This window comes from Paramormyrops kingsleyae, chromosome 19 (assembly GCF_048594095.1).
Source record: "Paramormyrops kingsleyae isolate MSU_618 chromosome 19, PKINGS_0.4, whole genome shotgun sequence".
Classification (NCBI taxonomy): Eukaryota; Metazoa; Chordata; class Actinopteri; order Osteoglossiformes; family Mormyridae; genus Paramormyrops; species Paramormyrops kingsleyae.
In genome coordinates, this window is record NC_132815.1 from 23726499 (window position 1) to 23743450 (window position 16952).

The 16952-nt window shown below is 40.5% G+C and overlaps 1 protein-coding gene across 5 annotated transcripts in view; it reads left to right on the forward strand.

The window, feature by feature from the left end:
- Positions 1–15630, forward strand: part of sgk1 (serum/glucocorticoid regulated kinase 1) — a 28504-nt gene extending 12874 nt beyond the window's left edge. For 2 of the 5 annotated variants that reach the window (XM_023806728.2, XM_023806729.2), the window contains 11 exons: positions 2819–3034; positions 5616–5676; positions 12237–12312; positions 12527–12602; positions 12696–12884; positions 13103–13234; positions 13552–13788; positions 13900–13995; positions 14106–14261; positions 14406–14495; positions 14608–15630. In XM_023806728.2, the coding sequence (XP_023662496.1) occupies positions 2819–3034; positions 5616–5676; positions 12237–12312; positions 12527–12602; positions 12696–12884; positions 13103–13234; positions 13552–13788; positions 13900–13995; positions 14106–14261; positions 14406–14495; positions 14608–14775 (1497 nt within the window). In that variant the 3' untranslated portion in view covers positions 14776–15630. Of the gene's footprint in view, positions 1–2818; positions 3035–5615; positions 5677–9593; positions 9809–9847; positions 10169–10225; positions 12124–12236; positions 12313–12526; positions 12603–12695; positions 12885–13102; positions 13235–13551; positions 13789–13899; positions 13996–14105; positions 14262–14405; positions 14496–14607 lie in introns of those variants that run through there. The other 3 variants (XM_023806730.2, XM_023806733.2, XM_023806731.2) reach the window with 3 other exon arrangements.
- Positions 15631–16952: the final 1322 nt, after the last annotated feature.

The window sequence follows — 16952 nt, forward strand, 5'->3', positions numbered from 1 at the left end:
TGAGTTCTACCCCCTGACAGTAGGACCATTACGGTAGTTTAATCTGCTACATATAAATACTCTAGCGGCCAAAACTGTGGGAACACTTGCAATTTTTTAGAGATTGGAGAACTTTATTCTAATTACTCCAGTTACTTATTTAATCATCCAGTGTATGATATTCTTTAAGAACATAAGAACATAAGAACTATACAAACGAGAGGAGGCCATTCGGCCCATCGAGCTCGCTTGGGGAGAACTTAACTAATAGCTCAGAGTTGTTAAAATCTTATCTAGCTCTGATTTAAAGGAACCCAAGGATTCAGCTTGCACTACGTTATCAGGAAGACTATTCCATACTCTGACTACACGCTGTGTAAAGAAGTGCTTCCTTAAATCCAGTTTGAAATGTTCTCCCGCTAATTTCCACCTATGGCCACGAGTTCTTGTATTTGAACTAATGCTGAAGTAACTATTCGGTTGAACAGCATCCAAACCTGTTAGAATCTTATAGACCTGGATCATGTCCCCCCTCAGTCTCCTTTGCTTGAGGCTGAACAGATTTAGCTCAAATAACCTTTCCTCGTATGACATTCCTCTAAGACCAGGAATCATTCTTGTGGCCCTACGCTGCACCTTTTCTAAGGCCGCTATGTCCTTTTTAAGATATGGTGACCAAACCTGTACACAATATTCTAGGTGAGGTCTCACCAAGGAATTGTATAATCTTAGCATTACCTCCCTTGACTTAAACTCCACACACCTGGAGATGTACCCCAACATCCTATTGGCCTTTTTTATTGCTTCCCCACACTGGCGAGAATGAGACATGGAAGCATCAACATACACACCAAGGTCTTTCTCATAATCAGCTACCTTTATTTCAGTAGGTCCCATAAAATACCTGTACTTTATATTTCTGCTCCCTACATGGAGTACCTTACATTTGTCTATGTTAAATTTCATCTGCCAGGTGTCAGCCCAGTCACTAATTAAATTAAGATCCCGCTGTAGCTGCTGAGCCGCTTTGATTGTTTATAAATATTACTGCCAATATTCGTGTAGTAATTTTCAAGTGTAATGCCAAAAATGTTAAGTGTTTCCACAATTTTGGCCACTAGTGTCTATGAACTATGCTTCTGAGCTGTTTTAACTTTAAGCAAGCCCTAGACAGGGAATTATGCGAGTCAAACAACAGGTCTGTATTGAAAATTGCAACTAGGTTCCAAGCTGATTCAGGGAAACTGAACAGCTCTTAAAGTTAAGTGCTGATAACAAGACAATATGAGTGGTGCTATTACCTCTTAGTAATAGGGCGTCTGTTCCATCAGTGTTCAAAGACAGATAATTATCTTTCTTGCCTCGCTTTACCTCATTAAAGCATTTTGCTGGGGCAATTATGGATGTATGGTCATTCGCTGCAATTGAGAGGTATGTCACCAGCTTATGAACAAAAGTTAATTTTATGCTTTTGTAGTATCCTTCCGAGAGGCAGCAAGTAAGAGAGGGAGAACAATAAAGACCCCAGCAGTGATTCCCGTGGGATTAGGGATGTGGTAATTAAGTATATATCCTTTGAATACTTCCTGGGTAATTTAGTGGGGTTAGGATCGAGTGTACATGCAGTGGGCTTAGTTTTCTGAATTAATACTTGTTGTTCCTTGCGGCTGTAGCCTCTGGGATAGACTCCGGACCTATAGCTATCCTGAATAGGATAAGCGGTTACAGAAAATGGATGGATGGATGGAATTCCAGTTGACCTTCTAATTATTTTGGTTCTAGTTCCGTTGACCAGATGGAAGTTGCTGGAAGTGTGCACACAGTCTGTGGAGACTCACACTGTTATACGAGTTAATGATTATTGTGTAGATTTGAAGTCTGATATTATTAATGTGGTTATTAAGGAAATACATAAAATTGTTACTAAAATTAGAAGGCATGGTGTCTGACATTTTGACAGCTTTATTAGTTAGGTTAGGTAGCTATTGTTCCTTAAGAAAGCATAGATTGCTTCTATTGTGAATAACAATCTGGGAGCAGTAGGCTGAATGAGCTGTGTAGGGAGGTTTGGCCTCTGACCCTAAAGCCTCTGCTCATGGCATGTGGGTGATGATTAACACATGAGGAGGGTTTTTCACTAAACAACAAGTGCCTTTTATTACTTTTTTCATATCATAACTATTAATTCAAATTTTAGGAGTAATTATTAAGAAAATAAAGACTACAGTGAGTAAAAAAATGAAAGCACAGTTTGTGCAGACAAGTCTTGCAGCAGGTTATGTTAAAATTCCAGCCAGGCGGTACCTATATTTAAGAAAGGATGTTGATGAATAAAAATATCTATTTATCCGCATTGATAAGATCTACATTTTCATGCAAAGGAGAATAAGAATTTATGTGACACTAAACATCTGCAAGATTTTACTGGCCAATTATGAATGAGTGATGAACTATCGATTTTAAATAATTATATTGGATGAATATTAGCTGGGCAATTGCATAAAGAAGAATCAAAAAACCATCCATCCATCTATCCATCCATAAACCTGATTTAATAAATATCCTGGTTTAATCATTACCTGGATTGGACCCCGCCAACCCCTCCGGGAAGTATAACCTTTGATGAGTATTTCCCAGGCTGGTCCATGGACGGTCCACATTTTTGCTCCCTCCCAGCTCCCTGCCAGACGGTCCACCGGGAGCTGGGAAAGAACAAAAACGTGAACTGTCTGTGGTTCCCTGAGGACTGGGTTGGGAAACACCGCTCTGCACCACTGACTTTAAATGGAAGCACTACCTGCTTTTCTGCTGCTAACTTTGCGGTTTATCCTGAATCCAGGTAAGGAAGTGGAGGATGCTGCACCGTCACCATGGAGATGGCAAGCAGAAGGCTGCTTGCCGGGAACAGGAGGTGGAAGACCATGCTATTTGCCCCTGGTCTGTGAGGACCACACCCCTTCTGGCCACGCCCATCATGATGGAATGCTGTATCTGCAGTGGCCCTATTGTGGCCTACACCATGGATGAGGACTGGCAGCCCCGTGAACGTACACAGGTGAGCCCTCCCCTAGTGCACAGGTCGGCGTGGGACACGAAACCCGGCTCCTACCAGGGATTAATCTCCATTAGCTAATACAACTACAACAATCCCTTTATTACTGCAATAAGGGCAGCCCTAGTGATGTCTCATAAACATTCAACTTCGCATTTACATTTGTATGCACATTTGGGTAAGTTGATGTTCAATTTAAATCCCAATATTAAAAAAAGCATTCATATTTTATAGACCACACTGTACATATACAGTATCATGAATCATCTTACATTCTGAGCGAATCTCAGGCATTCATATGGTATTTTGCATTAAAATCACCGAAATATACAGTATACTTCATTAGTTATGAAACATATAAAAGAAATATGACTTTAACCATTTAAAAGTGATCAGTTAGTAACTGTATTTTTCATTCTTCATTTCATTCATACTTGAATGTTTGAATGGCTATTCGGAATTTTTGACAGAACACAAAAAAACAAAATAATATCTGATCGAATGATTCACACTGATATCCGAGTTCAACCAGTTGAACTAATGTGTTCCAACAAATGAAATTCAATGCACTTCATTTTCCATTAGAATTATCTTAAGCTGACTGTGACTTTGTAATGTCATGGTTTTTACATGTCAATGAGCTCAAACATAAGACCATAATAGCAATCAGTGATAACTGAGCTAATGGCGAAGAACCACGGTCATATTCCCGTTCAGAGAAAAAAGTGTTCGTAACTAATTCAAAAGGGTGCTTATCAGAGACAGAAATGTTAGTAGAGAATTCAACTGATAATAAATACTATGGGATGGACATTGTTACACTTCCTGCACACAAGTTCACAGTACGTCCTGCTATCAGGATGTTATGAAACAAACGATTGTAAAACTAATTACTACATAGGTTTCAGTTATTCAAATCAAATGCTAGTGACTATAGGCAAATATCAAAGTGTGGTGGATCGGGCAGAAAAGGTCATGAATGATTAGGTAGGATAAAGTATATTTGAATACACCAAGCTTTGTTTTCTTTAGGCTCTGTGGTTATCGAAAGGTGAATGCCATTGAATGCTGATTGGTCACCTTCAGATGCAAAATTGCATTGTTTTCTTAAATGCTCTGGTCAAAATTAAAACAATATTTTAGCTTTGAATAGGGGAAAGATGTTAATATGGTTTATCTCTCTAAGAAGTATTTTTCTGTTCCTTTATTCTTTGTAGAAGTACAAAGGTTACCAAAAGGTGGTTTGCTCAAATTCCCTGAAGTCCCAGTGTGCTACTCTGAATGGCTTCTGTGCTGTACCAGTATAACATTAAACTGGACCTTTGTTCTACTTTATAATGAGTGGCTTTTGCAGAAGGAAGAGTTCTTAGATCTTGGGGCAGTTTCTTCTCTGCCTGAAGTGAAAGCAGTTCCCATGGCAGACTGCAGCATTTTATCTCTCTTAAATCATTCAGCACACAACAGGATCCCAACTAGCTGGTGTGCATAATTAAAATAATTTTAAAAGTCTTAGTTTGCAGTTACCATGGCTACAAAGTCAGGACAATGGGCCTCAGTGCTGTGTATCCATTTCAGTGCTGTAATGGAAAACGGAAGAGAGTGTGCCAACTTGGGGTGGGACCATATGAGATAGGGTGCATCTAATTGGCTAGTCCAGTGAACCGGAGCTGGCTGACCATGCAATGGAGAGATGTTTCCCAAAGGCTCGTTTACTATCAACAGCTCATCTCTCAAAAACTATATGAAGCAAATATTTTTTTTCCACTTGGCAAATGGAATGATCCAACAGACCGTGAAATTTAAGGGCATTCGAAAATTCAATCCTTCGAGAAACAAGTTTAATATTTAATGGAATGTTTTCACAAAAATAGATTTGTGCATTCAGAACTATAATTCATTTTTGATTTCTCTTACGATGTTTTGTAATATATTGCTTAAGTGTGACTTATGTACGTTATTGAAGGTAGAAACTTTTTCTGTTGTTGCAAAATCCTTCCTTATTTACTTTTTTGTTATGAAACCTTGTAAATATTGCTCACAAGTTTATTAGGTGTCTGTTTGTTTTATTCCTTTCTAATAACCAGAAAGGAATGTATAACGTAACCCATAAAGCATTGTATATCTGGAGCCTTTCCACTGGGACAGACCCTAACTTTCCTGTCTGTCTCACTGTACCAACCTGGCAACCCACATACAGACATCTTCCCTCTCTTCAGGTCCCTTACCTGTATGCTGGTACCTGATAGGCTGATCTGTCTCGGGATGGAAACTTGGCAGATGGATCCCTTTTTATTTCTCTGTTCATTCCAGCTGCCTGCGTCACGGTCAGGGGCTGATAGCGCTGCTGACGTGTGTTAACTGGGTGGAGAGAGAACATGTCGTAAAGCAGTGTTCCTCTCCCAGTCAGCGTCCAGGAACCTCGCTGGGGCAAAGAAGCGGGTTTCCTGACCTCTCACCCCAAAGACATAAGGTGTCATTCAAGCAATGCCTGCAATTAGCAGCATTGGTGTGGGGGGTGCAGGACATGTCATTTTTAAAGATTTCAATACAGATATTTAATACATTGTACATGACTCTGTTACAGGCAATGGATCTGTACTATTCCAGTTTTCCCGAGATAAGTTACTGCTGTACTGCTGATTCAGGTAAGAACTCAGGCCCTCCTGGATCGCACCACACCACACATGCTCTCGCAGCCCGGCCTGATTGCAGGGTGAAATGTAATTACTGTTTTTCCTGTTATTTTAATAAATGTTGTTATCCCTGAAGCCTGCTTCTCACTGGTAGAAAAAAATAGGGAAACAGTGGTTATGTGTTTGTCTTGACCAATGAGGCGCCCTGGTGATTACTGTAGGTTTACTCAGTAGGTGTTCCCACCCCTTTCAACACACACACACACACACAAGCACACACACACACACACATGCACCATGCTGTGTCATAGCCTGTGGCTCTGGCTTATTGACCTTTTAATAAAAATAAATGGCCCTTGTGTCTCAGATAACCATAAACTACACAAACTGCTGCTTCACTGTCTAAATGACCCTCAATCTAAATTACACTTTTTTCCTTTCCCTGTACTGGCAGAAAAAACTCATTTTAAAGCCAAAGCAAATCTGGGGGGGGAAATTACATGTATGTGTGTGTGTGTGTGTATGGTGTATTTTGTCATAAGTATCCAAGACAACACTTGTGTTGACTTGTTGGCACATTTTTATAGATATATAAAGATACATCTTTTATTTGCATAAGGCTGTCTTTGCAAAGGTGGATTCTGTTATGAACAACCTCTGCAAACTTCCTGTGTGTGACAGTATCAGTATAAATTTCAATTTCACCACATGACTGTAATCATATTCTCACAGACTAGCCTTCAATAAAGCTTGATGTGACTTCTGCCCCTGTGTCAGTGAAAAACGTGACAGATATTCAGGGAAACAAAACAACCACACCACAATGTCGAGCCATATATACCTACAGCTGAATGACATATATAATTAAAGTGTTTTGCTAGATATGTGGACTTTTAATGACCTTCCAGTAAAAAAATAGGCGTATGTGCGTTTGAAAAACGAATAGCATGTTTTATGTGAATCCAAGTTCCCTTTGCAGAAAATATTTTCCTTACAATGCGATATGTTTTTCTTCAGAATGCTGTGCTGATGAAATCATATATACATGACATTCTGCCAAAAATCACCCAGGCCTAATATCTGTAAATGTGGACGTTTATTTCAAATTGCGTTCAATATTTTGTAAGCTGGGCACTGGTATATCAGGCCAACTTTTAAAGAAAAAATTAAAGGACCCTAAAATTAGATTACTGGGTGTTCATCCTTGAGTATTGGAACTGCAGCTGGTTCACAAAATGTGGAAGGGAGCTTCACGGTTAGCTGAATGATGCTCGCGGCTTCGTTCTGTTGTGGAAATAAAGAGGCTTTCCTCACTTAAGGGTTTGGCATCAGTGAATGGCTCTCCTAGTTATGCAATGTTTACAGACCTATGGAGAACCGTTTCCACCCATTCATGAATCTGAGCTCCCAAGGGAAGGCCTTACCACCGCTGAATGTAGACTCCCGGCTGCCTGCTCGACTGGCCGTACTGGGGAGGAAACCGGCATGGAAGGTGCAAAGTAAAACAACCTGAATTGAAATGAGTAGGAACACTATAAGTCTGACTGCTTTTAGCAGCCAGGGTTCTCTGATTATTGACTATTGCTTTTGAAAACCATTGAGGAATTTCAGAACAAACCCAACTGCTTAGCATGTTTTTAAACCTCATCAACATTTGAATGTGTATTGATAAAGATCTTGACGGATAGGACAATACATAGCAAACTGATTGGTGCCTTTCCCATCATTACTGCTCAGCCAAAATATGTAGGTGGAATGAATTCCTTTTCTGAACTAAGCGCAAGAGTACTGAACAACCCTGAGCATACGAGTGTACTGAACAACCCTGAGCATATGAGTGTACTGAACAACCCTGAGCATACAAGAGTACTGAACAACACTGAGCATACAAGAATACTGAACAACCCTGAGCATATGAGAGTACTGAACAACCCTGAGCATAGAAGAGTACTAAAGAACCTTCAACATACAGTTGTGGGGATGCAGCACTATCTAAAATGTCATCATAACCTGATCTGATGATTATAGACCCATAGGACAGCAGGTCTACACCAAACCATTTATTGGAGAGAATGAAAGCTAGTTAAGGCCATCAATATCTGATATAATTATCATTTTATCAATCGATTCATTGATCCATCCATCCATCTGTACCTCTTTTTCAGGACACAGTCAATGTGAGCCTGAACTCTATCAATCAAAATACAAGGCATGAGGCAGGGCATACCCTTGATGGGATCCCCCCGATGGGAAACCCCCAATGCGATATCCCCGATGGGATATCCTCGATGGGATACCCTCGATGGGAAACCCCCAATAGGATACCAGTAATTTATATTTAATACTCTGTCAGAAGTATTATGAATGAGCCCCACAGCCTTGCATTCTTCACACACAAAATCTAATTATTACTGATCTGCACTTAAATCCTAAGGAGAATATTGAATGCTTTATCAAGTTTCCTCAGATGAATAATAGATTTGTCCTGTGTTGTGGGAAATTTGAGACAAGATGTTAAAAGTTAAAGCAGGCACTATAAAGCCTCTGTGCTGGTGGATCTGTGGTGATCTAGTGGAGAACCTCACAAATTCAGCACATACATGTTGAAATGTAGCCTTCAAGCTAAACAATCAAGTGTAATTATACTAAAATGTCACCTTGATCCTCACTGATCCAATGCAGCCCTGATTGTAACGAAACCCTGAACTTGCCAACTCAAGATAGCTTTACTGAAATGTCACAACACTTATCACAATCAAACAAAACCACGGCAGGCCTTTAGCTAATAAAAAAAAATCTCACACACACACACCAATGCATATGTTGTTGTGCATATAAAAAGTGGCAGTAGACAGAAACTTCTTCAGCTACCAACAGTGAAAAAGACTGAATCTGCTCTCGTTACTAGCATACAGTACAGCTAGACCGTGTCCTCCATCAAGGTAACTGAACCAAAATGGCCATCCTTCTTTGCACTGAAGGTCAAAATGTAGCTGTAGATCTAGTACTGAACATATGACAGAACTATTATAAACTGACAAAGTTCATAATAGGTGATCTGCTTGATGCAAAATTTAATAGATGTTTTTACTGAAATACACCATGTGTACCAATTGCAGAGTAGGAAATTACTGTTTTCATTCAGATGATTAAATCACAAACTTATATAATAAGAAATAAGAATAAATAAAATCAAATAGCCAAAAAGTATATGATCAAAAGACTGATACAGTTCTGGGATGGGAGAAACAATTATGAAGTTTGGACCCGTTTGTTTGCCTAATGTTTACCAGATGAGCCAAAAGATGCAGAAAAATGCCATAATGACTGGAATTTGCTCATTCACATTAATACAGTTGCTTGCCTTAAAAACAAAAACACATAACGATGACTAAGAAGAGTCTATGATCCCAAACACGAATTATAAAACAATTCAGTTGCATTGCAAGTAAAGTACGGGTTTTATTGCACCAATGAAGAACGCCTGTAATTTCGGCAGCGCTTCCACAATAAGCGTGACAGAAATCAATTAAAAGAGAACTGGCTTGGTCCTGCTCAAGCCCTCACAGCCGTTTCGCTTATCTGTCCTAAAAACACAAACACAATGTCAAAGGCACGTATTTCATGACTCGTGTTAACAATGGTCATTGTCACGGCTGCGGTCGATATAAGTTGTCTAGAATAACATTTTTAAAACGATTATGTCAGTGGCGGGGCTAAAATGTTTTGGTAAATGGGAATTTCTGTTTCGTGGCTCACTTTGAAGTCGTGCATTATTCGTAAGGAATTTTAATGATCATTGTTTGCTAAAATAAGCGCTTGTGTGTTCTATTAATAGCTCCTTATAATTTAATTAACCGGTGGGGGTATTCGGTTGATATAGGAAAATTAATTAAATCCGTCCTTTGAAATGGAACTGAAATTTGGGGGATATGTGGCCGGCATTCTTGGCCACAGAGGCATTCTTCCGAAACAGAGGACAAAGTAAAGGGGTGGGCGGTGCTCGCCGGCTGAGATCCGCCGCGGCGCTACTGAGAAATGGAATGTTACTTCTTGCGCAAATTCCTTCCACAAATCTCCAGAGGTACCGAGAGTCTGCAGGCGCTCTCTTGCCAGATGAAAGACAAACGATCTACACTGACATGTAAGTTTCTTTAACCTCTGCGAATCTGAAAACAGAATGTTAAATTCTCTGATCGGCTTTATTCGTTTTGAGAAATAGCTGGATTTATAAATCGGATCTAAAAAGTATGTAGCCCAAGTTAATTAGTAGCCTATATGAACTAAATAACATCCATTAATGGTACGCCCAGTTTTACTTTACAAGATTTGATTTGGTTTTACAGTATTCTTACATAGACCTATGCAAATATATCTAGATAATGGGTGTTGACTACGTACGGAGACAGTCAATGAGTTCATTTTACCTGGGAGGAATTAGCTAGAGGATTTGCCATTCCGAGGAAGGAAAAGGAAGGCAAAATGAGAATTGAAGAGTTAAAAGGTTAGTTGTAACGAATCGATTATTGTAATACCTATGAAATTAATACCATTTTGCGATATAACAGTTACAATTTTTTAATGAAGTTAAAATGTATATAAGTATTCTCGAGCTTCCGTACATCTGCGACCCAGAAAAGGACAAGCCGGTATAGATACTGATGAATTGATAAATATTCTTACATTTTTCTGTTACTTTTAGGTTTGCGCGAGAATATAGCAGTTCCGTTTTCAACCAGTGCGAAGAGTGCAGTTTCGCATAAACTTCACATGACAATTATGTGTAGGTAAAGAAAAAATGGAGAAAATTTATTGACAACATTCGGAATTAATCCAAAACAATATTTAACGAATTGCTATGGACACTGGACGTAATAAATGCGATACTATTAAAATAAGTTTATTTAATATTACTCTCAGGCTTGCGTGAAACAGTTCCACAGGTGTACTATCCGTATTTTAACATTAAACGTAGCCTCTTTTAAGAAGTAGCCTTACAACAATTGAATCATTTGTAATCTGTCGGTTTTCGATCCAGTTTTGTGGCCAAACATACGACTTTGTGGTTAAAGGAAATGTTCATTTTTTAATGACTGCGCGATGTCTACCGTTTGAGAGAACAACTGTAGTAGCCCACATTTCAACACCGAGATATTCAGTGCAGACGCTGGTCTCCGGACTGGGGTCCCTGTCGTCCTGCTATAAATCGGGTCTCATGCGTCATATGGTTCCCTTTAACTGGTTATAGCAAGCTGATACAGGCTGGAAACTCAACACTTCAACACACCTTATCCAGCGAGACAGTGTTTTTGAGCCGAGTACAGACTTCCTATACTCAGTGTGATGTATGCATATTTATGGTGCGCTTATTACGGCATGTTAGCTATGCGTGTCCTTTGCCTACAGCAAATGGTCTTATGCAATGTTCTGTTCTTCCATTCTCGCTAATACAGGATAAACACCGCCGACATCTAGTTCTGTCAAGCTTGTCTTTACTTTTGTTGTTAACAGTTGTGTGTGTGTGTGTGTATGTATATATTTCACTTGAAGACGTTGAAATTGTTACCAAGTCCCGAAAAACCGGTCCTCAACCAGTTACTACAAATAATAATAATAACTTAGCTACAGAAATATATAAATCCGTTTTCTGTTCAAATCTGGTGGTCTCGGAATAATGCGACTGCAATGTAATATTTGCATAGTTTGTATGTATATAAACATTAAATAAATAACCTGAGATTTTTTATTATGTGCATATTAAAAGTATTTTAAAAGCTTTTTACTGCCATTAAATTAATTCGCCACCCAAAAGCAACATGCAAATACAGTTATGGCTGCCGTAACTATGGGATAATAATTATTAGATTAATTGAAATAATTATTTTTGAATAGCATATTGGCAGCCCGAAAACCCGTTACAGACTTTTTTAGTGTACCATAACACGCGTACTTTGTTTACGTGAATTATTCTGCAATTTACCGGTTAAGTAGTTTCAAGAAAGAACACCTAGTACTTTCGGCATCAACTTGTGAACGCTTCCGTATGTGATGACGTCAGCCGTGGGCGGAGCTCGGCCCGTAAGTGATTGAAATAGGGAGCTGAATTTTAGTCAACAGAGCGCAGCGCGCTAGGCGCTGATTGGTGTAAGTTTTGAATACCCCCCAATCAGGGCACAATATGTCTGGGGACCCTTGAAAATGATTCGTACAAGACAGTGTTACTCAACTTTAAGACACGCCCCGGGGAACGCAAGCGCCAGATCATATTACTATGCGCGCCTGCACCTTGCCGTCGTATAAATTAGGGCAGAAGCTCAGTCTAGTTCAGTATACCATAACGTGCTGAGTGGTGTGGACATACTGCTATACCCCTGTGTGGAGCAATGACAGTTACCACGGAGGCTGATTCGTCGCCTATGACTTATTCAAAAATGAGAGGAGTTGTTGCAGTTCTTACTGGTATGCATAGTTATTTTTTTTTTTACAAGAAAGATTAACAGTTCAGACTCTCAAGGTTATGAATGTAAGCATGCTGGATGTTTTTCCATTAATTTATTTCTTTGTCCTTGCAGCTTTTATGAAGCAGAGAAGAATGGGATTGAATGATTTCATTCAGAAGCTGGCTACTAATTCATACGCTTGTAAACAGTAAGTGTTTTAAAAATGTCTCTCAAAAGTAAATGTTAATTTTATAATTATTAGCTTTTGTGCTCTGTTTCAGTCAACATATGGTTTTGAAAAGCATGCTAACCTGCATAGATAGTAGAGGACAGTGGTGTTTGTTCTCCTTTGTGGAACATAGACTCTGTTAGCATTGTGCAGGATCTCAGCAGTGATCATTTTGCCTTTTGCCCTATTGTAGCCCTGAAGTCCAGTCCATTCTGAACATGGGCTCCCCTCAGGATACTGAGCTGTTGAATGCTAACCCCTCTCCACCTGTAAGTATCTCATATGCATGGGGTCCCTGGGAGCTACAGTCCCTTAAAAGGTCACTAACCTGCCCCCTTCCCTCCATCCCTGCCTCCTCACAGCCAAGTCCATCACAGCAGATCAACCTCGGACCATCTTCAAACCCCACTGCCAAGCCCTCAGACTTCAACTTCCTCAAAGTAATTGGGAAAGGCAGCTTTGGGAAAGTGCTTCTGGCAAGACACCGGACAGACGACCAGTTCTATGCCGTGAAAGTGTTACAGAAGAAGGCCATCTTAAAAAAGAAGGAGGTAATTTACTAATTTAGTGTGAAATTGCATCACTTTAAAAAACACATTTAAGCACATTGTTTTTATTGCTTTGATATAACATTTAATTTCTTTTTTTTCCCTGAACATGTAATTCATGTATACCTTAAAGTCAGGACATGGTTACCTTTAAAATGCATTGCAAAAATTCAGATGATTGTTTTTTCTAAAAAAAAAATCTTATCCTCTGGTTATTCCAGGAGAAGCACATAATGTCAGAGAGGAATGTCCTGCTGAAGAACGTGAAGCACCCTTTCCTGGTTGGGCTGCACTACTCCTTCCAAACTGCAGACAAGCTCTACTTCGTCCTGGACTATATCAATGGAGGAGAGGTAAAGAGGCAGTCTGACACGAGGGGAAATCCTGTCATGAGAAACTGTGATAGATCCTCTTTCTCTCGCCACTCATTAAAAGGGGAATAATTTGTCCCAGGATGTTGCTGGGTGGGGATCGGGCAGAAGTTCTCCAGATTTAGTAACTGCATTGGTTGGCAAAGTTTGTGTGAGGGGGGGGGGGGCAAGGAAGAAAAAGTTGTCCATGGACCTCAAGGTCATTTCCTCCAATTGTGTCCCTGGTTCATGAGGCAGCTAATTCTGTCTGCTGCGATCCTGGATGTGGGGCAGCCTCTAACCCTCCCCTTTTTTTCCAGCTGTTCTACCACCTTCAGAGAGAGCGCTGCTTTCTGGAGCCACGAGCACGTTTTTACGCCGCGGAGATTGCCAGCGCACTGGGCTACCTGCACTCGCTCAATATCGTGTATCGGGACTTGAAGCCAGAGAACATCCTGTTGGACTCTCAGGGTCACATTGTGCTGACGGATTTCGGCCTGTGCAAGGAGAACATCGAGCCCAACGGAACCACCTCCACGTTCTGTGGCACTCCAGAGGTACGGTACCTTAATTTCTCAATTTTAAATCCCTTTTGACTATTCCAGTGATCGCTGTGTAGCTTGAAATGCTGGAAGCCTGAAAGTGAGACCCTGTTTCCTGTTGTACAGTACTTGGCCCCAGAAGTTTTGCACAAGCAGCCCTATGACCGGACAGTGGACTGGTGGTGTCTGGGGGCTGTGCTGTATGAGATGCTGTATGGTTTGGTGAGTACACTGCAGTTTCACAGTGACCTCAGGATCTCTGAGGTATTGATGACATTTTAGTTCAGGTGGTCTGGGTGAGCAGAGGATAACCTGCAGTCTTGTGTCCACAGCCTCCATTCTACAGTCGCAACACGGCTGAGATGTACGACAACATCCTGAACAAGCCACTGCAGCTAAAGCCTAACATCTCCAACGCAGCCCGCAATCTCCTGGAGGGCCTTCTCCAGAAGGACCGCAGCAAGCGGCTGGGCTGCAGCCAGGACTTTGTAAGTACTTCCCTCCACCCACCCCAAATAACTACTATCAGGCCTAACAGTTAGGAGCACTGCACTTCACTACCCTCCAAACCATCACCTTCAGCTGTACTTAAGGCTAAGCACACCCTCGTAACATCTGTGCTCTTCCAACAGACTGAGATCAAAGACCACATGTTCTTCTCTCCAATCAACTGGGATGATCTGAATGCCAAGAAACTTACACCTCCCTTCAACCCTAATGTGGTAAGTGAGATCTTTGCTTAAGACCCCGCATGCAGATGTTTCAGACATATTACACTGTTGTTGGTTTTTCTATTGCCGTAAATCCCTAATGCCTTGTTTACCCATGTTGCAGAGTGGCCCTAATGACCTGAGGCACTTTGACCCAGAGTTTACAGATGAACCTGTCCCTAGCTCCATCGGTTGCTCCCCGGACAGTGCCCTGGTCACCTCCAGCATCCAGGAGGCAGCTGAGGCTTTTCTTGGCTTCTCCTATGCCCCCTCCATGGACTCCTACCTGTAGTCACAGCCTTGGATTGGGAAAACCGGGTTGACTTTGATGTCCCACAGGAAGGGGAAATATTTGCACATCGCTTAAGGCAGCTCTTTGGCCTTAACACTGAATGAGGTCCAGCTAAGACTTCCATAAGCACAGTTCTCAACTCTATCACAAGACCTGTGTAGTGTCATCGTAGAGGAACTACATTGGGGCCAGCACCTCCAAGAGGACACTTACAGCTCTGAAACAGTGTTTCTGATATACTGAAAGCTGGAAACCCTGAATCGAATGTGACCTGGAGGGCATTAGTAGGGTGCCTTTGGTCCATTGTGAAAGTAGCTAGGCTCCACTTGAAGCAGTTTTCCACTGATCGTCAACTGCAGGACCTGAGGAACTTCTTGGAACCTCATTTAACTATACCAGTGTGGAGGTCTTGGCACCGGAGCATTCGTTCAACTGACTGGCACTGCAACTTTGGTTTCGCCTCTTAATTCTGCTTTTCCGTAGTTTTACAGTTTAATCCTTCGTTGGCGATGCTACAAGATGCTTGAAAAGGGTGTTGCTACTGTTTGGTGTAAATAAGGACTTGGACCAAAACTCTAGACCATGTTTGATATGGCTAGCCTCCTGTAGTCTTCCATTGCATATTTATGTGTTAATATTGTAAAGTTGGGCATTACTTTGTCTAAACTTTGCATTCCATTTAATATTGATGTGTGCCTGTATTTAAGTTAATTTGTACATTATGTGTTCTGTTTTAATGTATATTAAACAAACTAAAGGGTATGCTTATGACTATTCATGTTTAAATGTATGTAAATTGTAAAATGTATGATTTGTGACCATGTCCGGTTTGCAGTAAAAGTAAATGTTATTTTCTTCAGTCTCAACCCACTTCTTATAGATGAATGGAAAGACACTCCCTTAACGAATTATGGCATGCTGCCATCCAGCCTCGTTACCTTAGCAACATTTAGCCCCCCCCCCCCCCCCCTCCAAAAACGATGCTGAAATGTGCGTGATATATGGTGCATAGCAAGTACACAGTACAAGCGTTTCGTGGACATTTAAGGTGATGCAATAAACCCTCCACTGACAGGTCAGCGTCCTTGAAAATGGCCATTGACCTCCCACTGTTGGCATCTCTCACAAAGCTAACCAGCATGTGGGATGTATCTTATACAGGTGCTGAGAGTCCCCCCTGGCTGAAAGTCGGGGGGTGCAGCTCATGCTGACACATTCTCCCTTGATGCCTGTAAATAATAGTCATACAGTCCCTTCTCTTCATTACTTCATTAGTAATAGCTGTATTAACTGAGCCTGGCTTATATCTTTTATTATAATTTACACTTTCAGGGTAATCATGTAGCACAAAGCCAAGACAAGCCTCTACTTTTACACTTCAGTATAGCCTTTTATACAGTTAACCATATCTTGAACAGGGTGGAATTCCTGCCTATTTTTAAATATTCATTAGCTTTGTTGGTCATAAAATATGTACCAGGCAGGATGACATCATAAATGGGCTTCCCACAATGTGAGGGAATCTAGCAAGTTCTATGACTCAAATATATTCTGTCTTGTATTATTATAATTATTATTTTATTTTGTTATTTTTTATTATTATTTTGGGGGGGGTAACAAAACATAAAGCTACATAAATTGTTGAAGTATGGAATAAGTCTTGGAATAAATGGAGTAATTGAATTACACATCATCAGTGTATCAGAAATGCACATATTTATTTTATCAATGATTTATATTGACATACAGTGTCTTCACTGTGAGACACTCATAGGGTCTCATTATGGCCACCGTCCCTCTTGCAGCCTACTCCTCAGTTTGCTGTGGTTGTCACAGGTTTACGTTACCTGTAACGGATCTACGACTGTCTTTGTCTTACCTTTGCCATACATGGTTCCACCATTTGTCATTTTCAGAGCTCAAGACCACATATCATTTCTGATAAATACTACTTCAGTGCCTATATATTCTGTTTGTGTTCCTTTCTCATTCTACTGGCATTATTCCTCCTACCTAGGAAAACGTTGTAGACACACATCAACTTGCTATGGTTACTCATGATTACTCTTAAGTATTAAATGTACATAAGTAAAGACAGTGGTCACACAAGGTATACCATTTTGTTTTGGTAATGAAGATTGATGTTTTTGAGTTTTTGTTCTGTGTTATGTGGGTGA